The 21,483-nt window shown below is 37.4% G+C and overlaps 1 protein-coding gene across 5 annotated transcripts; it reads right to left on the bottom strand.

Moving 5' to 3' along the window:
• Nucleotides 1–2,975: 2,975 nt before the first annotated feature.
• Nucleotides 2,976–18,722, bottom strand: LOC127414496 (inosine-5'-monophosphate dehydrogenase 2-like). Of its 5 annotated transcripts, XM_051652555.1 has the most exons (15): nucleotides 18,228–18,722; nucleotides 15,417–15,465; nucleotides 15,111–15,212; nucleotides 14,828–14,902; nucleotides 14,325–14,531; nucleotides 14,116–14,203; nucleotides 13,710–13,909; nucleotides 13,181–13,271; nucleotides 13,004–13,099; nucleotides 11,256–11,327; nucleotides 9,838–9,981; nucleotides 8,831–8,975; nucleotides 5,715–5,858; nucleotides 5,333–5,416; nucleotides 2,976–3,450 (listed from the first exon to the last, which is right to left on the bottom strand). In XM_051652555.1, the coding sequence occupies exons 1-15, from the start codon at nucleotides 18,323–18,325 to the stop codon at nucleotides 3,429–3,431; spliced, it is 1,617 nt and encodes a 538-aa protein (XP_051508515.1). In that variant the 5' UTR covers nucleotides 18,326–18,722; the 3' UTR covers nucleotides 2,976–3,428. The 5 variants fall into 5 exon arrangements, with proteins under 5 accessions (XP_051508515.1, XP_051508510.1, XP_051508513.1 ...); XM_051652550.1 differs by lacking the exon at nucleotides 11,256–11,327 and having other exon boundaries at nucleotides 18,228–18,706; XM_051652553.1 differs by lacking the exon at nucleotides 11,256–11,327 and having other exon boundaries at nucleotides 15,111–15,337; nucleotides 18,228–18,327.
• Nucleotides 18,723–21,483: the final 2,761 nt, after the last annotated feature.

The raw sequence follows: 21,483 nt of genomic DNA, 5'->3' as shown, positions 1-21,483 counted from the left end.
GGTGTACACTACAATCTTCAAAGACAAAGGACAACTGGCTCTAACAAGAACAGAAAGAGATGTGGAAGGCCAGATGTACAACTAAACAAGAGGATAAGTACATCAGAGTCTCTAGTTTGAGAAATAGACGCCTCGCATATCCTCAGCTGACAGCTTCATTGAATTCTACCCACTCAACACCAGTTTCATGTACAACAGTAAAGAGAAGACTCAGGGGTGCAGGCCTTATGGGAAGAAATGCAAAGAAAAAGCCACTTTTGAAACAGAAAAACAAAAAGAAAAGGTTAGAGTGGGCAAAGAAACACAGACATTGGACAACAGATAATTGGAAAAGAGTGTTATGGATCTTAACCCCATTGAGCATTTGTGGGATCAGCTAGACTGTAAGGTGCGTGAGAAGTGCCCGACAAGACAGCCACATCTATGGCAAGTGCTACAGGAAGCGTGGGGTGAAATGTCACCTAAATATCTGGACAAACTGACAGCTAGAATGCCAAGGATCTGCAAAGCTGTCATTGCTGCACGTGGAGGATTTTTTTATGAGAACTCTTTGAAGTAGTTTAAGTACATTGTAATAGTAATTTTTCATGTTATTAATGTCCTGATTATACATTGTGATCAGTTGAATGCCACTTTGGTGAATAGAAGTACCAATTTCTTTCCATAAGAGCAAAATCTGTACATTATTCCAAACTTTTGGCAGCCAGTTTATGTGGTCAAACATTACATGTCCACTCTGTTATGGGAAGATATATGGAAAATTAATGTAAATGTAAAAATACAATATATTTATATTAACAGAAATAAAATGATTATGTTTACAAATACGTTAGCTAGATTTCATTCACAGACCATGTAGTGGCTAATTTTACATAAAATTAGTAAAGTCAAATTTTTGTTTACTTAATTTTACTGAATGTTCACCCTGACCCTGAAAATGAAAATGCATTATCATATTATATATTATCATTATTATACATCTACAACATCACCTCTATAACATCAGCCTGTTGCAGGTCAACATTACTGCACAATTGCACTTTACCTTGCACAATGTACATATGTCACTATGCACTATTTCATACTTTGTACATACAGTATATATTTCTTCTTTCTCCAATTTTATTGTGTATTTTATTGTGTTGTAAATTGTTTTTTAATAGTTTTTTTACTTCTATTTCTACTCATATATATATATATATATCGTAAACTGTGGGGAGAAAAGTCATACCAAGAATTTCACTACATGTCGTACTGTGTATGGTTATGTATGTGACCAATAAAACTTGAAACGTGGCCCTGCTTGACCTTTAGCCTTTAATGATGAAACTTAATGATATCTACTGTATAAAAGTGTTTACTTTTTCAAGTTTCAAAGCTGAAAAGGCCCCAAGTTGTAGAAATTACCTCTTGGCATTATATAACAAAATATCAAATCAGTCATTTATTTAAAAATAAATCAATAAATAGCACAAATACACGTTTCAAGCAACAACAAAAAAAAAAAAAAAAAAAAAAGTTTGATAATGAAATTCAAATATTAAGTATTTTTAAGTATATTCTCAGATTTTAATTTTTTACTTGAATCTTTTATTTCCTCAGAAAACACTTGACAACAGCAAAATACACTTAAAAAATATGTTTGCTGCTTGTTCAGTTTACTTTATTAAAGCAACACAATTTTAGAACATTTTGTCACAACTTGATTATATTGCATTCTATCCATTTAAATTTGTAAAATGGAAGTTAACTTAAGCCATTTGAGTTGGGACTACATTTTTGTGGTGTTATTGTAGCATTGATGAAACTGGGCAAGGTATTTCTATTTCCCAGCATGCTTTGCATGGGACTCAACAGGGAGAGTAAATGTTAAAAGTGAGTGTTATTTTATGCGTTTTTGTGCAAGATGAATATAAAGGGGGTCGTTTTTAGTGTTTAATGTTTTATGTTGCGATTTAGAAGAGTTTCTGTTATGTTGGAGTTTTGGTCGTTACCATTATGGTGAAGAGTGGAGTTTGAGCTAACGAAGAGGACAGGTAAATGTCACACTGGAAATTGATTACTTGCTTCGTTGAGCATATACTGTGCTAATCATAGCAAAGTTACTGTACTACCCTCTGTAGTGCTTCCAACCAGCATGTATTTAGCATGCTAAAATTCACTTTCACTATTTAGTACATAAAGAAATAAAAGATTTGAGTTACATTGACATGTCTAATTTTGTTGTGTTTACCCAATTCAACTAGGTTCTTTCTACACAAAGTGTTTGTGTTGAGATTATGTAGTAATTAGTAATATGAAGTAAGAAAACTAATTTTAAACATGTGGAACTACTGTCCACGATTGAATCAAGTTCAGCCAAAGAGCTGTTTTTTTGAGTGTACAGGAAATACAATACGGTTTCCCACATTAATACACCTGTCAGCTAATTTTTTTTTTTTTTTTTTTTTTGTGGCGTATACAAGCATTAAGAGATCTGGAACCAGCTGGGCTGAGCTCACTAACAGGTCAATATCACATTACATTGATCAGGAGCCACTGGAGCTCTCAGCCCAACCTGTCCAGGTGCAAGCCCATTAGTGAGCATGTGTTAATGCTTGTTTGGAAAGTCCGGTAGTTTTGGAGGTGAAGGCTGGTTCCCTTGAGATGCACTTGCAAAATGAGGAATAGCGTACCAGTGTCTCTTCAACAAACAGCCACCTATCCACAGATTCAGGTTTTTAAAATCAATTTATTGTATATATATATCTATATCTATATATATATCTATATCTATGTGTGTGTGTGTATATATATATATATATATATATATATATATATATATATATATATAAAAACATATGCAAGTAATCGTTTTATGAAAGCACTCACATGCACACACCAAACCTGAACTGACAGTTCTCTTTTTATAATACATTGAACAGAAATCCCATCAAAATACATTACTTCCTGTTTCGCACAGATCATGAACTACACTCAGTCAACCAGTTTTATTTAGGAACTGAAAGCATTGATTGATTATTATAGCTTAAAAGTATGCATGTACATGTATAATTGGCATTTTATTTAACAGAGTCCAACAAATATCAGTGTCCCAAAAAACAAAAAAAAACAAAAAACAAAAAAGGATATATGTTAATACTTTCCAAGTTGTCAAAAAACTACTTTTTTCTCTTTTTTACAATGTAAGGCATCTGACACATTTAATAGACAGCACATGCTCCCCACAACCACACAAATTCACACACAGGCATACGCATACAGACATTAACACATGGTTTCTCTCCTCACTAAGAGGAAAGGCGGCTGGGAAGACAAGAGAAAGAAGCAGCTGTGGTTCTCAATTGTGTTTGGGTGTCAGTATGTTAGAAAAAATGTGTAGAAGTAGATTAACAGGAGTGCATGTACTAGCATCTGTAGTTTCTTCGTTAAAACAGGCGCTTCTCATAGCTGAAAGAACACAAAAGGGGAAGAAACAATTAAAATAAAGTTTTTAACTTTAAAAACTTTAGGGTATGACTTTTTTTCATGAAACATAAAAGGACATGTGACTGAGGCTGTCATCCCCTTACATTCTGACACATATCAGAACGTCGTGTTTCCGGTGTGAGTACGCTGTGCGCGTTTTGGTCTTTAGTTTTGTTCCGTCTTGTTGTATTTGATTAAATGCACTTTTTTCCCTTTTGTTTCACACACTCAAAATGGAAATTTTTGGATTTCATTCCAACGGACTTTCGCCAGTTTTCGTGGTTCCCGCTGGTGTGTGGAGGCGGGCTGCTCTGCACCTACACCCGGTCTACCTGATTCCACCGGCCTGCCTACCTGGTGCCATTTGCCAGAGTTATGCTTTGTGACGGAGGGATTTTGCTGTGCTTTGTGACGGAGGGATTTTGCGTCATGGTGCCTGTCGTCATTGTTTGTTTACGTTGGCCATTTGGTGTCCTGAAGTTTGTACTCGTCTTGGCTCTGTGGTCAGCGTGGGCTGCTTGGTGCCATCCACTCCACGAGGGACAACTCTGGTCATGTAATTGTTTTCCCCCTCTTGTTCCCTGTTGGATCGGACTTGTACAATCAAGCGTGGGCTGCTTGGTGCCATCCACTCCACGAGGGACAACTCTGGTCATGTAATTGTTTTCCCCCTCTTGTTCCCTGTTGGATCGGACTTGTACACATCCACATTTTCACTTTGGACTACACATTTTACTCCTGGATTGTTATGTTGTGCTTTTGTGGACTGCATTGTTTTTCTCCCCTTTTTTCTCCCAATTTGGAATGTGTTTTTAAGTCCTCGTGGTCGCATAGTGATTCGCCTCAGTCCGGGTGGCGGAGGACGAATCCCAGTTGCCACCACCTCTGAGACAGTCAACCGTTACCACGAAGACATAGCATGTGGAGGCATTCACGCGCCCCACCGAGAACACCCCACATTATAGCGACCACGAGGAGTTTACCCCATGTGACTCTACCCTCCCTAGAAACCGGGCCAATTTGGTTGCTTAGGAGACTTGGCTGGAGTCACTCAGCACGCCCTGGGATTCGAACTAGCGAGCTAGCGAACTCCAGGGGTGGCAGCCAGCGTATTTTACCACTGACCTACCCAGGCCCCCTGGACTGTGTTGTTTTAGTGGTTTGTGTGGACTATTGTTTTTGTGTTTTGTTTTGATGTATTTATGTTTGTTGCTGCATGTAAAATGCTTTGAGCTCGGGAAAAGCACTATATAAATTAAATGTATTATTATTATTATATCGTTAGAAAGTCATACAGGTTTGGAAATACATGAGGGTGAGAATTTTCATTGTTGGATGAACTACCCCTTTAAAATTTAAATATACACTGCCGTTAAAAAGTTTGGGGTCACTTGACTGAAATGTTTGAAATTAGTTTATAAAATTAGTTACAAAATTAAAATGTTATATATATAATAAAAAAGTTTTTGAAATGTATGACTTGGGCCGAATAATAAAGAAAAGCAGCCAATAAGCGCCCAGCATAAATGGGAACTCCTTCAATACTGTTTAAAAAGCATCCCAGGGTGATACATCAAGAAGTTGGTTGAGAAAAGAGTACATTTCTGCTAATTCTAGGCAAAGTGTGACTACTTTGAAGATGCTAAAATAAAACACAGTTTTGATTTATTTAGATTTTTTTTTAGTCACAACATAATTCCCATAGTTCCATTTATGTTATTCCATAGTTTTGATGACTTTACTATTATTCTAAAATGTGAAGAATAAATAATAATAAAGAATGAGTAAGTGACACTAAACTTTTGACCGGAAGTGTACATTATCTTGACACTGAGTGTATGAGGGTGTATGCAAGTTTAACTACCTGTGTAGACTGTGCACTCCACCTTCCATCTGAGCTGACATGGTTCTCTTTTCAAACCTCAATTCACCAGAATACATCATTGCCCTGAGAGCGAGATGGTGATGGAACAAGAAAGAGAAATTACAAATTGTCTCATGATTCCTGTTATTTGAAAAACATTTAAGTGTATTTGGGTTTGTTTCGACAATGCATTATTGGGTTAAATGTGCAGTGTGTAATTTCTGCGCCACTAGTGGCACCAAACAGAACTGCACAAATATGATAGTTTCCAAATATGTTGACTTTTTTTTCCAGTGCCATTTGGTGCCACGAGCAGCGCAGAAAACCACTTTTAAATGCGCACAATTGCAGGTATGTGAGTAAATAGCATGTTTGCGTGTACCTCAACTGTGTGAGGCTCTTTGCACCGATGTCTTGGCAAGAATGCTGTATTCCAGCAAGGAGATATGGAACAAACTTATGGATGGAGCCTTTATCCTGAACTGCCCCTGAAACTCCCTGAGCTACTTTAATCTTATCACTTTCACTGGAAGAGAGAGAGAGCGAGGGAGGAAAAAGAGAGACAGGAAGAGAGGGAAAAGGGGGGGCGATAGAGTGAACATGATTTAAACTTACATCTTGGTCCTAGATGTTCTGTAATGAAAATGAATTTCTTTACTGCTTTATCAGTACATTGTGGTTAGGGGTGTGAATCTTTGGGTTGAAAGAGTCCACAATTCACAGGTTTTTGATTTGATTCAAAGCTATTTTTTGCAAATTCAGAAAGATTCGATACACATCGAAATACTATTCAATTCAATACAATTCAATATACGATTCGATTAAAGATTCGATTCTGTATTTTTTTCAAATGCATTTATAGGATTCTTTATATACTTCCCCTAATGTGTCTTAGGCAAGATATAGACAAACTATTAATTGTTTATTGCACCAAAACTAACTTGACAGAAAATACATTAAATACAGTATATGGTGACCAAAAGTTTGGAATAATGTACAGATTTTGCTCTTACGGAAAGAAAATGGTACTTTTATTCACCAAAATGGCATTCAACTGATCACAATGTATAGTCAGGACATTAATAACATGAAAAATTACTATTACAATTTACTTAAACTACTTCAAAGAGTTCTCATCAAAAAATCCTCCATGATCAACAATGACAGCTTTGCAGATTCTTGGCATTCTAGCTGTCAGTTTGTCCAGATACTCAGGTGACATTTCACACCACGCTTCCTGTAGCACTTGCCATAGTTGTGGCTGTCTTGTTGGGCACTTCTCACGCACCTTACAGTCTAGCTGATCCCACAAAAGCTCAATGGGGTTAAGATCCATAACACTCTTTTCCAATTATCTGTTGTCCAGTGTCTGTGTTTCTTTGCCCACTCTAACCTTTTCTTTTTGTTTTTCTGTTTCAAAAGTGGCTTTTTCTTTGCATTTCTTCCCACAAGGCCTGCACCCCTGAGTCTTCTCTTTACTGTTGTACATGAAACTGGTGTTGAGCGGGTAGAATTCAATGAAGCTGTCAGCTGAGGATATGGGAGGCATCTATTTCTCAAACTAGAGACTCTGATGTACTTATCCTCTTGTTTAGTTGTACATCTGGCCTTCCACATCTCTTTCTGTTCTTGTTAGAGCCAGTTGTCCTTTGTCTTTGAAGACTGTAGTGTACACCTTTGTATGAAATGTTCAGTTTTTTGGCAATTTCAAGCATTATATAGCCTTCATTCCTCAAAACAATGATTGACTGGCAAGTTTCTAGAGAAAGCTGTTTCTTTTTTGCCATTTTTGACCCAATATTGACCTTAAGTCATGCCAGTCTATTGCATACTGTGGCAACTCAAAAACAAACACAAAGACAATGTTAAGCTTCATTTAAGGAACCAAATATCTTTCAACTGTGTTTGATATAATGGTAAGTGATTTTCTAGTACCAAATGAGCAATTTAGCATGATTACTCAAGGATAAGGTTTTGGAGCGATGACTGCTGGAAATGGGGTCTGTCTAGATTTAATCAAAAATGACTTTTTTCAAATAGTGATGGTGCTGTTTTTTTACATCAGTAATGTCCTGACTATACTTTGTGATCAGTTGAATGCCACTTTGGTGAATTAAAGTACCAATTTCCTTCCGAAACAGCAAAATCTGTACATTATTCCAAACTTTTGGCCGGCAGTCTACATACAGGCTACTTGGAAAACAAAAAGTGCAATGTACTGATAAAATATTTTAGAGCTAAGCACAACAATGAAAGTATTCCATATTTCACCAAAAAAATTCCAAGTTTTTTATTTTAAGATTTTATTAAGTTGCATGACTTTTCCAGGCCTGGAAAACACAATTTTAAAATTCCCTGAAATTTCCAGATTTTCCATGACCGTGGGAACCCTGAATCAGTAAACTAACGCTAATATTAAAACATTAAAGTAACATCATCAGACTACATTCAGTTTCCTCAAGGTCTCACATGCAAATAAAGAAAAGAGATAAGCAATATCCACTAGATGACTTCAACTTAAATGTTTTGTGTGCGCCAAGTCCTCAAGTAAATTATATTAGTTAAATAGCACTCTTATCTTATAGAGAATAACGGCTAAAGCCCTTTTCCGATGGGATTATTTTTATATGGGGACGTAAGGTAATGTAATTTTGCAGATTGCACCTTCCAGTACCGGTAAAGATTACAGTTTACAGTCATTACGGATTGCAAAGATTACAGTAGAATGTTTATTTACCCATGTAAAAAAGAAACTAGAAGTTTTTTGTTTTGTTTTTTAAGGAAAATTAGAAGGTAAACAAGCATGTCATAGTGTGATTTGAGCTGAGTGAATGGGGGCAATGGTGTAGAGGTTTGTGTGTTGAAAAATTAAAACATAACTGAGTGTAATACAAGATTGCAGGCATTGTAATGTCACCAGTTTTGTTGTATTTAGCCAGATATTCCAATTCATTTCTTTAATAATTCCAGATACAGTATATGCTCATGTTTAATATTACCTGCATAATTAATCAGCACAGCTAAATACATTTTCTGATGGTCAGATATGTGTGACGGTAGTGTGTAAATGCAGTAGACACACTCATCTCTGGAATAAATACAGACATTGCTTGTCTTATGTGAATTAACGGTGAACATTACAGATGCCCCAAGCAATAATTACTTTACAGACATATTTCCAGGAAACTAGTCCTGTACGAATAGGGCTTAAGTTTCCCACAATGAAATCACTATATTTCAGTAGTGGCAACGCAATGACTTGCGGCTTTATTAATGGTTTGAGCGCATTTGAACCTAGACAAAAGCGCTGCAAGCTAAAATTTGCTCATGTAACTTTCAGTGGCAGTCCTGAGGAGAGACCCGACACGAGGTGCTTGAAAGCTGCTCAGAAAATTTTCAACGAGAGTTGAACTTGTAATTAGTGGCAAAACTGCAGCGGGACTTAACAGCAATTAGTGTACAGTATTGTATGTGGGAAAGAGTAAATGTATGTAATACCTGAAGTATCTGTTTTGTGAGCCCAGGTTCTTGTCCATGGCATCCAGTGAACCCATTCCTCTGAACTTCTTCAGACGGATCCCATCAGAGAAGAAATATTCACCAGGAGTTTCAGAGGTGGCAGCTAGCAATGACCCCATCATTACTGAGAGAAAGAGACCAAAAGCGTAAGAGAATTTAACTTAAATCCTATAGTATTATTCTAATAGTTATTAAAATATTTTATTATAAATACTGATGTAATATTACTTTCCAATTATACAATAAATAAAAAATGCATGATTATATGAAACAATTGTTTTGAAGAACAAATTGTGATCTACTGTATATGGGTGGTTGATATGAAATACTTTGGGGAGTTGACATGTCCTGCAGTGTGACATGCTATTCCCATTCTAAATCTTTTAAAACAATCTTAGCATTTTGTTAATTGTTTATAATTACTATGCATACAGTTTACATGACCTCTTATGAACTGTGAGACTAGATGGTGTATTTCTACTTTTAAAAATTAATTTTTCACACTGTAGGAACATTTAAAATGTACCTGTTTAAACTAAAAACTAAAGCTGATTAAAAATGTTGAAAGTGAAAGGGTGACAAGTCAAAAAGCAGCTAAAATACACTGTCCTTTATACATTCACATACATTTTAACCTAAAATCTTGATGTTGATAAAAAAAAAAAAAAAAAGTCCATAGACATGTTACGTATCAACTACACATACGCACATACGTGCATCCGGAAAGTATTCACAGCGCTTCACTTTTTCCACATTTTGTTATGTTACAGCCTTATTCCAAAATGGATTAAATTAATTATTTTCCCCAAAATTCTATAAACAATAACCCATAATGACAACCTGAAAGAAGTTTGTTTGAAATCTTTGCAAATTTATAAAAAAAAAACAAAAAAAAAACCACACATATACATAAGCATTCACAGCCTTCTGCCATGGAAAAAGTGAAGCGCTGTGAATACTTTCCAGATGCACTGTATGTGTCTCACCTGTAGATGCCCCCAACGCAAGAGCTTTAGCAATGTGTCCAACTGTCTGAATTCCCCCATCAGCAATCACAGGCACTCCAAACCGCCGAGCATATTCAGATACCTTATACACGGCTGTAGCCTGAGGCCTCCCGCATGCCAGGACTGTGTGAAGAGACAGAGAGAGAATTGATTACAAATGTTGCTCACTTTCAAATTACCATGACAACAAATTTAGTATCTGGCTTTTTTACTCTTTTATAATCTAGAAACATTTCCAAGTGTGTAATTGTTTGCAATGGCATTGAAAACGAGGCTGCGAGGGATAGAAATACAGTCTGTTCAATGGTTTGGACCATTGTAGATTTTGGTGTCAATCTTTATGATGACGAAACATTTAAAATGTCATTACAAATCATGAAGAAAATAAATAAAATTCAGATTGACACTTTTTTTTTCTTTTTTTCTTTAAGTTCTATGTGACATAGAACTTAAAACAGCCTCATTTTACATGTGCACACATGAATGATTATCAGTGTATTCTTTACTCATGCAGTCATGTGACTTCAGTCAGTGACAATCAATGAACGCTGCTGAGAATGGATTACATTTGGATTAAACAGCATAAGCTTGGTTTCTTTTGTTATTAACAGTTTTTATTGATTCCATCAACAAGACAGACAAACACAACATAAAATACGGAATCAATTACATACATTATAAATGCTGCCACCCCCTCCATCTCCCCGCACCACTCCCAAAACTAGGGTGCCCCAGCCATCTTCCACCCCCTAAGGTTTATTTGTCTACCAACCATAACTCCGGCTAGGGCCCAACCTTTTAAGTGACTATCCCCAATAATAAGCTTGGTTTCTATAGCGCCACAAAAGAGAAAACCAGCTCAGGTTTCTCACACACACACACCCTACTCACAAAACCTTAAAAAAATTAGCTATTACTTAGCAGTTATCCATTCTAATTATTAAAGTAAAAACTATACAAATGCAACTTTTTAAGATCTTCCAGGTTTTTCCTGAATTCTATAAGGCAATCCCAATGTTAAAAGTGTGTCTCTGTTAATATTCCTTTCCCTCTTTCATTTAGTCGCCCCGGTTTTTGTGAAGTTTTGCAGTTTGCAGGAGACAGGAAATGATAGGAAGAGGAGAGGAGAACTATACTTTAAGGGGGCCACTGTATAAGCTAGTGCACTTATGTTAGTGAGGGTTTCCAGGTAACAGACTTGGATGAAAGGAAGTGCCAAAAGCCATTACTGACAGGTTAGTCAGACAATGACAAGCATCCAAAACCCCAAAAACCAGCAACTACTTCTAATGATGCAGAGCCAATATCCAATCAATGCAGCAGGCTGTGCAAAAGGCAGGCAGAGTGAGAAAGTGAACCAACGGGACTCTTTATGGGGATCAGGGGGAGGGACTTACTGGAATATCCCGTAACAGTAGTTAAGGTTTTGGGGCTGTGGAGCTTTAAACCAGGAGGAACACTGAGAGGTGCTAGAGAGAGATAATTATAGAAAGGGAGATACAGAGAACTGAGAAAGAGAGCAGACGATGAAAGAGGGGACTGACTCAAATGACTTGACAAGGAAGAAAAAAAAAGGGGGAAATGAAAGGAAAACAAGTGAAAATAGAGCAAAGGAGAGGAAAAAAAAAGAGCAAGAAATGCCTTCAATTCTATACCCCCATCATTCAGAGGGACAGAAAATGACCCCGTTTACACCTGGCATTAAGATGCATTTCGGGTGATTGGATCACATGTGGTCAGCCCTAAATACAGGTCTAAATGGTTTTGTCATCAAAACCACATATGAATGGTTTTGTCGTCAAAACCACATATGAATGTGGTCAAAAATGCATGTGACCACTTCGCATTTGAGGTCTAACCTTATCTGTCCTGAATGAGCCCTGGACAGCAGTGAAAGCACCAACCCTCACCTGTAAATCAACTGTTGCGCTAAAATAAGGGTTTAAGATTTGCGGTATACAAGCGACTTAAAAGGAAATAAAAACAAAACAGATACATACACAAGCACGAGAACTTCAGGGATCTTCTTCTGCGTGTCTGATATCAAAATGCAGCGAGACAGATGAGAAGCACAAACATCTGAAGCTCAGGTTAATACAGGAAATCCACAAAAATAACAGATAATTCTGCTCAAAATGTTTAATTTGTGCTTGGATAAAATTTTAGCTCCATCTGGGAGAAACAGCGTGCCAATTTTTCTGCGCTTTGTCTTTTCTGACTTAGTTGCATTTTAATATCATGCAGTGACATAGTAACATATATAATGACTGATGTATGTCATCATGATATCAAAGACCCTCCCCTCCAAGTCTGAACACAAGTGGTCACAGGAGACGCATTTAAGCGACTAGGTGAAAACAGCTAAGTGTTCTGCCTGACCACATGTGATCGGATCAGCCGAGACACATCTTAATACCAGGTGTAGACGGTGTGAAAAAGACATATTACAGGAGAACTACACAAATAGCATGATGCACACACACACATATTCTTAAAGGTGATGCGTGTAACTTTTTAGATTCCAAGTTTAAACACTGTGGGACTTTCTAAACATTGCTCTTTTTCTTTGAGCGTCCCAACAAGCTCAGAACAGTCCGGAATGGCATTCCGAAACCTCTGATTCAAAAAAGAAAAAGAAAAAATGTTGGCAGTTTGTTCGGCACTTCATTCTATTTCCTGCAGGTAGGAAATTTTAGAGTTCTCCTCCCTCAAAAATCCTAATTTAACCCCTGGGCGGGACCATCTATCTGTCCAACCAAAGGCAAATTGGGGGAGTGTTTGAGAAACATATTTCAAAATATCAATATTTTTGCATATCCATTTGGTGATGATAGTGGCACAGAAATCACACACTTCACCTTTACACAAAACCATGAAAAATATTTCTTACACCACAAAAAAATAACATTTATCTCCACAAGTGCTAGGAAAGGATGAGTGCAGACTGTACACCAATCAATCTGCACAGTGGCGTTACAGAACAAAACAACCGAACGACAGACCCTTTTCTCTGCTATAACCATGTAAAAGAGGACCAGGGGATTCACTAGATGTTATGCGTTTGCCTTTGGAGGTATTGGATATGGAAATACAGCCTATGATAGGCTGTGGGACAGGCAGCCAGACATGGGATTGGTGGACTGACCTTCTTGCGTGATGCAAATGGAGCCGCTTCCCATTCCCACTCTCAGGGCGTCCGCTCCTGCATCAATCAAATTCTTCGCCTGAGCCGCAGTCACCACTGTGACAGAGAGATAACCCAGCATGTTAATTGTTTGTAGGTGTGAGGTTGTGAGAGTTTGTGTGAGTGTTTAAAACTAACCGTTGCCGCCAATGACCTGTAGACTGGGATATTTCTCCTTTATGTACTTAATCATATTAATCTGAAAGATCGAATTTCCTTGGGAAGAGTCCTAAAATGTTTAGAGAAAGTAGAAAGACAAACAGGGCAAAATCTAGTCAAACAGGGCATGAAATAAGGGACAATGTACAGTCAGTTGGTCATTATTGCAAAATATAACAGGCTAAAGGGCTTTCTTTTGTGATAATGAACAGCTGACTTTTCATTATCCTGCTTAATACACAACACTTAAACACACAGACAAGAAATTGATTTGAGTTTAAATAATTTTTATAGCTTTGAGATAAAATTATTTAATTAGCTACAGACTGCGGAGAAACAATGTTGTGAGTAGTCGGTTATTTAGTGTTAACATGGACAACGGTAATTATTCAGAAATATTTCATCACTGAAATCAGAATTAAGTATTTAAAAGAGACGCATAACAAGATTAATTCATTGTTTCACTGGAAAGAATAACCATACATCACTTCATGACAAACACTCTCACCAAGACGACCACGTCCACACCAGCCTGCACCAGCAGATCCAGTCTGTATTTGTCATCAGTGTGTGTTCCGATGGCAGCACCACAAAGTAGCTGTTTCCGGGAGTCTTTTGAGGCCAGTGGGAAATCTCTGTTCTTCTTTAGATCTGTCCGGGCGATGATGGCCACCAAACAGCCCTCCTCATTTACAATAGGAAGCTTGCCTACACACAGTAAATACTGAGTGTGAGAATGTAGCACTAATCATTCATCATTTCATGTGGAAAGATTACCTACACACAGATAAAACAAGAGTGTTTTAACAGAAAGTACAGTTTTAAAGTATCCAACAGTCTATATGGGTTAATGAATAGCTAACCTTCTTGTAAAGGTTCTTGTGTGTTTTATTTGGTTGGTAAGTCTACCACACCTTTTTTGCTCCTCTGAAGGATTTCATTGGCCTCTTTCAGTGTTATTCCTGCTGGAGCTACAACAAGATCATCCCTCTTAGTCATCACCTGAGAGAGAGAGAGAGAGAGAGAGAGAGAGAGAGAGAGAGAATGACATTCAATTCAGGCTCAGAATGGAGTTCAGTAAAATTAGATAAGCTCCTCCCTCTTAGTGCTAAGCCCCACCCACCTCACTGAGTGGCAGGTCATGCTCCGACTCTTTCAGGAAGTCGATATCTCGTGATGAAATGATGCCGACCAGACGTCCGCCCATCTGTCCATTGTCTGTGATTGGAATACCACAGAATCCATGACGAGCTTTAGCCTGAAAGACGTCCCTTACCCGCTCATTTGGACTCATCACCACTGGATCCGTAATGAAACCTTGTTCGTACCTCTAAGTAGGGGTGGGTCAAGGTATGGAGTAAGAGGATGGGAAGTGGCAAAAAAGGGAAAAGGAGGATAGTTCTATTAGGCCTTTATACTGGAAATGAAGGCACATAGGGAGAGATTGTAATAGAGAGAGAGATATAACAGGTAAGGATTTCTCTTTGAGAGGGACATACGTTGCAACTATAGTGGGATGGGTCAGAGGAAAACAGATCAGATCAAGTGGAGAAAAGAAAACTTGTACAATGAAAAACAGAAAAAGAAAATGAGAGTCAAACACCATGGAAAGATGTGAAGACTCACCTTGACCTTGCGAACTTCATTAGCCTGGAACTCTGGAGTGCAGTTATGATGAATAAAGCCAATTCCACCAGTCAACTATGACAAGACCATGCACAAACTTTAGAAAAAAAAATACTAATTGTACATTTAAGGTTATACGAGGAAATTTAAGGATGTTGCATTTGTTTGCAAATGAACTATTAGTTCAGTTTCAGTTGAGATGATGTTTGCACAAGTATGAACACGGCAGTTATACAGTAAGTGTGTGAAAGTAAGAGCACTTTCAATTGTGTTTTTCTCTTACCGCCATAGCTATGGCCATTCCAGACTCTGTGATTGTGTCCATGGGTGATGAGACCAGTGGAGTTTTCATTGTGATTTTTTTGGTCAAGGCTGATGTCAGGTCCTACAGAGATAGCCAATCAAATTAACCCACTGAAGACACACAAACCACAACATCCATCCATACATACATCCCTCTTTTCTTGATATCTTCACTCCAGCTGTCTACTTTCCATCGTTTCAGTCAAGCTGAGAAAAGAATGGCTTTACAATGGTTGTGGAGTGTTAGCATTACTTCCTCTAAAATAAAGGCGGGTCTTTCACTTACCACCTGGTCAGCTGTGAAGTCAATGTATCCTGGAAGAATCAGGAAATCACTGAAAAAGAATTGATACATATGAGGGGAGAGTCAGCTGTGTGTGAACATAACTGTATTAAGCACTCAAATACAGGACTGACAACCGTATTCTGCTGCTGTGTGAAAGTGGAAAATGTATAAGGGTAAATATAATTTTTATTAATTTTTGAATAAGGATGTTGTTCATGCACACTGCTCAATTTCTCATTGGAAAAACAGGTTAAAAGGTTGTTGAAGTTTGGTTGATTGTTTTGAAACTCTGATAAGGGTGTCATTTATGAAAACCCCAATAGGCTGTTTATTTCACATATGTCTTACTCTTTTTTTTTTTTTTTTACTTATTCTAAATTTCAAGTAATCGATTACTTTTTTTTTTATTGTGATAGATAGTGCTGGGCGATATGATGATATATATTGTGGCAATGCTAGAAAGTGTCAAACAATAGAGATGTTGCTGTATCATGTATATATTGATATGAAGATATCCATGTGTGCAGTATGGGCTTATCTTGGGCAGGGCTTCACATGAGACTGAGAGAATTTAAGACACATGGACAGGGTTTTTATGGCATTCAAAAATTTCCATTAGCCACCCAAGCAAAATCAATGACATTTATCTTGCATTCTGCATTTCATAAGCACTTAACAAGCTTCTCATCTGACACACGCATCTGTGTTTCATGTGCATGTCGCGTGCTCTATCTCTGGAGCACGCAAGAGCGCGTGAGTCAGGCAGGCATCCCGATATTTACAGGAAAGCGCAGAGCAGGATCACTCACGCTACTCAATCATTTCTGACCCTGGAAAAAACCTTGTTTTGACTCCCAAACACATCAAGAAAACGAAGAGGAGCTTGGTATTTAAACAGGTGCGACATCTGTGGTGTAGGTTCACAAAAGCCAAAACATAGCAGAAAAATACAATCTGCAAACTTTGTCTCATGACGATAATCACTCGTTATAAAAGCAATTTGTTTTACCTCCTAAAATAAAGCACTCCAAAACCCAAAAGATGCACTCTGCATTAATTCGGTCAGAAATTTGTTTGCAAGAATTGTTTATTAATTTAATATTTATTTTTCTGCAAGAAGTGTTTATTTTCATTGGATTTCTTTTTTATGTATTTTTTTTTTCTTATGCATCATTTTATTTGTTGCATTACTTTGGGAAGATCTTTAATTTCATGAGAAAAGTTTATAATAATAATATTGGTCAACAATATATCAGACTGAAATGTGGCATAATGTGAAATTTAGCATTATGGTAAGAATGATTTAAAACCAAGCTGAGTGCCTTTTATTTTTTTATTTATTTTTTTAAGTTTGACTATTGTCAAGTTCCAAATAAAGAGAAAATTATATAAGAAGTATTTAATTCACTGACTGGATTATCCAAAAATATGCAGTACAATATGGTTATTTAATATATTAAACTATTTGTATTGACTTTACAAAGAAAAAAGTATATCATATGATGTATATTGTTATCGTGATGTAAAAACTCATCATGACATAAGATTTTGGTCATATCACCCACGCCTTGTGTTAGAGTACTCGACCAAAAAATTACTTGAAATGCCCATCCCTAACAAATATCACTAAAAAATTATGCCCTGAGAAATAAAACTTATATCTGTGACAGCACTAGGACAGCAAAAAATAAATAAATAAAAATTAATCTGACAAGTACCTGCATGTTTTAGCCAATCAGAAACCTCTGAAGTTCACTGTCTGCCAATGGCATGAGATTGGGGTGGAGCTACCGGTTTCTCGGAACAATGAAAGACGGGGTAGTGTTTGGGAAACCTATTTGAAAACAGTCATTATTGTTGCAATTCCATTACTTGCCGCTAGTGGCGCAGAAATCGCTTTCAGCACCACAAATAGAAAGACGTTCACACTTTCTATCTTATCTCGTTTACACTGACTGACACAAGCCAATAAACATTCCCTTTGGTTTTGTTCCAAACAGAGCCTCTTTATCTTCGACACATTATGCCACATATCATGGTGTTTACCAATGTGTATAAGGGTGGGGTGTTCTGGAACAGACTGACCACTCTCCAGCATGTGGAACTGCAAAATTCAGCTCACACCTGCCGCAGATTAGTTTTCCTCTGGGATTTTATTTGCTACACGGCACCAGAGGGTTTGGAAGAAGAAACTGAGAACACATCACAGGGAACACAAACAATCTTGCTTGACAAAGCTCATCCTATTTATAGCACATTTGGGAGGCGTGACAGGGGAGACAGCGATTAGTTTTGGTTCTGGAAAAGTAGCTTGGGTTGTCAGTGGTTTAAGAATAGCCTGAACACTTTGCTGTGGTGACTCAACTCTGAACTTCGTATAATCAGATTCATTGAAATTACAGCACATGCTCTCAGTTCTCAACTATCGCAGAATTTCATCAGACAGTCCAAGATGTCTTTCCAACCTGAACTTACCTTTTGAATCCTCAAGGCATAATTAAATTACTCAAAGCAAAATATTTAAACGTCATAATATTGACATGTCGATATTGTATGTGTGGTCCTTGTTTTATGCGGTAAAAACCCACGTGAACCCGAATTGCGTAACACGTCACCGCGTGCTGTCACATATAACCATGCTGGATGCTGTGAGGATACTAAACCAGAAAATGAGAACCAGACATTTAAATGCCAACTCTTGTTAGTTTGCTGGGCTAAAAGATGTGCACTGCTGTAAAATGTTTAATAAATTGGAAAGCAATGGGGAAGGTACAATAGTAGATAAGTTTCACACAGCACAAACTCATTTACTTGTAGGTGAGGCCATCTCCGCAGTTAAAGAGTTGCTGTCCCGTTAAACCGTCGTCAGGCACGTAGCCCGTCTCTCCACTGATTAAATAGTCAGCCATTGTGCATGAAAAAAGTCCAAACCCTCACTGGAGGAATGCAGTTTTAGACAGGCAGCCTGTTCACACTGTCCGGTAAGTTCTGTTCGTCTCGGTGCTTCAATCCGGCAGTTGTCACGGCACGTAATGACATAAAATGTTGCAATTCCTGTGAAGAGCCAAGTGGTTTGCCGATCTAAATGATAGAACCCCGCTCCGACCTCTTTTACTAATGACTGAAACTGCTCAGTAGAGCCGACATTCATCACACGTGTTTGTCTGTAGAACGTCCTTCCTTGCCTTCCGTAGACATACAGTAGGTGCCTTTGTACGTCACTTCCGCATGATGCTGTACCTTAGTTGTGCTCTTGGTGGCGCTGGTTACTACGCATACGACTGTATGTTTATTCATTGAGTTTATTCCCATATAACATAATTATTTAAGAGGGAATTTTTACAGTCTTTGACTGACTGAGAATCAGCTTTTAAACCAAGAGTGAAGTACAAGGGTGTGGCGGTGTTTGTACCCCAGTTTTGGTGTGCTCTCTTATCTTGTGCGGACACAGCGAGAGGGGCACTTTGTCGATTTAATTTTATCTCGCGCACACAGCAGCTGCCTTTATTTGGCTCTCATGAACTGACCTGAATATTCAGACCCGGGAGCGCGCATGGTCCCCAAAGCACCTCTAGTGCGCGCAAATACTTTATTAAAAGACGTATGTGTTTTGTACAAAGTTCTCCCTGTACTTTGTTTCTCTCTATAATACATTATTACTATACATTGCTGGAATGCATTATTGCTGGAGGTTCTGAAATAATGTTGGAAACATCCTGAGAAGGATGGTTCATAAAACACTTTAAGACTTTATTGACTTTTATAAATACCAAATGTTGCATTTGAAGTACAGATTAAAACTATAAACCATACACCTTTTATAGTATTTACTGTATATGTGTTGCTTCATTTCCACTTGCATCTTTAACCTCTTCAACTCTGGGGCAATTTTGGGCTGGCGCCTGCAAATTTTCACACTCAAATTTAAAAGCTCACCATTTACACAATTGACTAAGTGCCAAAAATTTGTCTAATTTTTTCAGAACCCCACCCCAATTAAAATGAGATTGATAATAATATATATATTTACATTCTTATGATATACAGTTCTGTGCAAAAGTCTTAGGCACATAAGATGTTTCACAAAAACATTTGTCTTAAGACGGTTATTTATATCTGCAGAATTAGAATAGAAGAACAGGGAGCCCTGCAGCAGATGGCATGGTCTTCACTGAATACAGAGACAGAAGTAATTGAGACAGCCTAAATAAATAAAAGAACTGTGGTGAATTCTCTAAGAAGCTTGGAACATCCTATCTGCTAACAACCAAGAAAAACTGTGTCCAGGTTTAAGTAGGAGAATTGGTGCTGTTTTAAAGGCAAAGGTGGCCACACCAAATATTGATTTAGCTCTTTTTCTGTTTACTGGACTTTGTATGACATTAATTGATTGCTGGAAACTATTTGTCATTATTTTTTTAAGAAATCCTCACTTTGAAAGTTTTTCACAAGTGCCTAAAACTTTTGCACAGTACTGTAAGTGTGTGTGTATATAATATATTAATGTGTGTGTGTGTCTTTTTTTGTTTGTCCTAAATTTGTAAGCATGTAATTCTGGTTCTGTTCACTTCAGCTCCCTCAAAAAAGGGACAGAATATATTATTTTATTCCACTAGATGGCAGCAAGTACTTGAAAAAAAGATTTTTTTCCTCCATCACAAAATGCCTATCTGAAATGTAGGTGGCGCTCTAACACATTTTAGCCCTCACAGATGTGCTGGGTTGGGGAGTAACGGAATACATGTAATGGGATTATGTATTTAAAATACAAAATATAAGTAACTGTATTCCATTACAGTTACAATTTAAATCATTGGTAATTAGAATACAGTTACATTCAAAAAGTACTTTGATTACTGAAGAGATTACTTTGCATTTTATTGTCATTTGTTTCATTTAATATTTAGACTATTCAGTTGGAAAACATTAATCCGTATAAATGATGCAATCCAAAACAGCACAGAAACACTTTCTTAAGATGTGTTACATTCATACAAGCCGACAGAGAAGTTTGGAACAGCAGAAATGAAATAAACCTTGTGTAAATTGTCATGTAAACATTTAGCTTTATGCTAAACTAAAGTGCTATTTCTAGCCATTTTACATGCACCTGTTACCAGGCGTGATCATATATTTTTATTATATAAACTCCTCAATCATTTTTTTTTTCTTTTTCTCTAAGACCTTTGATATTTGGGCAAAATTTTTATTCTTGATGCAAATTTGTGTATTGTTTTTCTGTAAAAATATCAAAAAATCTTTAAAACAAGACCAATTTGCTTTATCTTCTTTTTGAAGCAACACTGCATACAATATTTAGGTTTTTCAGAGAATGTATTTTTAACATGTGTATTTTGTCTTACTGTACTGGCAGAGTTTTATTTTCAAAACAAGTGAAATAAATCTACCAGTGCTGAAGAAGTAATCCAAAGTATTTCGATTACATTATTGACCTTAAGTAATCTAACAGAATACATTACAAATTTTACAGCATGTATTCTGTAATCTGTAGTGGAATACTTTTAAAAAGTAACACTCCCATGGGGCCTGGGTAGCTCAGCGAGTACTGACGCTGACTACCACACCTGGAATCACGAGTTCGAATCCAGGGCGTGCTGAGTGACTCCAGCCAGGTCTCCTAAGCAACCAAATTGGCCCGGTTTGCTAGGGAGGGTAGAGTCACATGGGGTAACCTCTTCGTGGTCACGATTAGTGGTTCTCGCTCTCAATGGGGCACGTGGTAAGTTGTGCGTGGATCGCAGAGAGCAGCATGAGCCTCCACATGTGGAGACTCAGCAGTGTCACGCACAATGAGGCATGTGATAAAATGCGTGGACTGAGGGTCTCAGAAATGGAGGCAAGTGAGACTTGTCCGCCGCCACTCGTATTGAGTAACCGCGCCACCAGCAAGCTTTTTTTTTTTTTTTTTAAGAAAACTGTCTAAGGAAAGAGCAGATATAAAGTTTTAGCTATTTGTGGCTTACAGCAGCAGGGATCGGTGCATAAAATAGACGTTTGTATTTAATGTCTTACAAATATATTTTACTTTGTGATTCTTTTAAAAATC

Source organism: Myxocyprinus asiaticus, chromosome 24 (genome assembly GCF_019703515.2).
Source record: "Myxocyprinus asiaticus isolate MX2 ecotype Aquarium Trade chromosome 24, UBuf_Myxa_2, whole genome shotgun sequence".
Classification (NCBI taxonomy): Eukaryota; Metazoa; Chordata; class Actinopteri; order Cypriniformes; family Catostomidae; genus Myxocyprinus; species Myxocyprinus asiaticus.
The sequence above is the reverse complement of the archived record's forward strand: the minus strand, read 5'-3'. Positions and strand labels throughout refer to the sequence as shown.

What these genes read in the sequence shown, in the direction of transcription:
- LOC127414496 (XM_051652555.1), bottom strand. Translation starts at nt 18,325, where the DNA reads ATGGCTGACTATTTAATCAGTGGAGAGACGGGCTACGTGCCTGACGAC. An exon ending in GTGTGGACGTGGTCGTCTTG is followed by an intron (nt 13,272 to 13,709) that starts GTGAGAGTGTTT and finishes TAAACATTTTAG; the next exon opens with GACTCTTCCCAAGGAAATTC. An exon ending in AAGAGCCTCACACAGTTGAG is followed by an intron (nt 5,417 to 5,714) that starts GTACACGCAAAC and finishes TCTCGCTCTCAG; the next exon opens with GGCAATGATGTATTCTGGTG.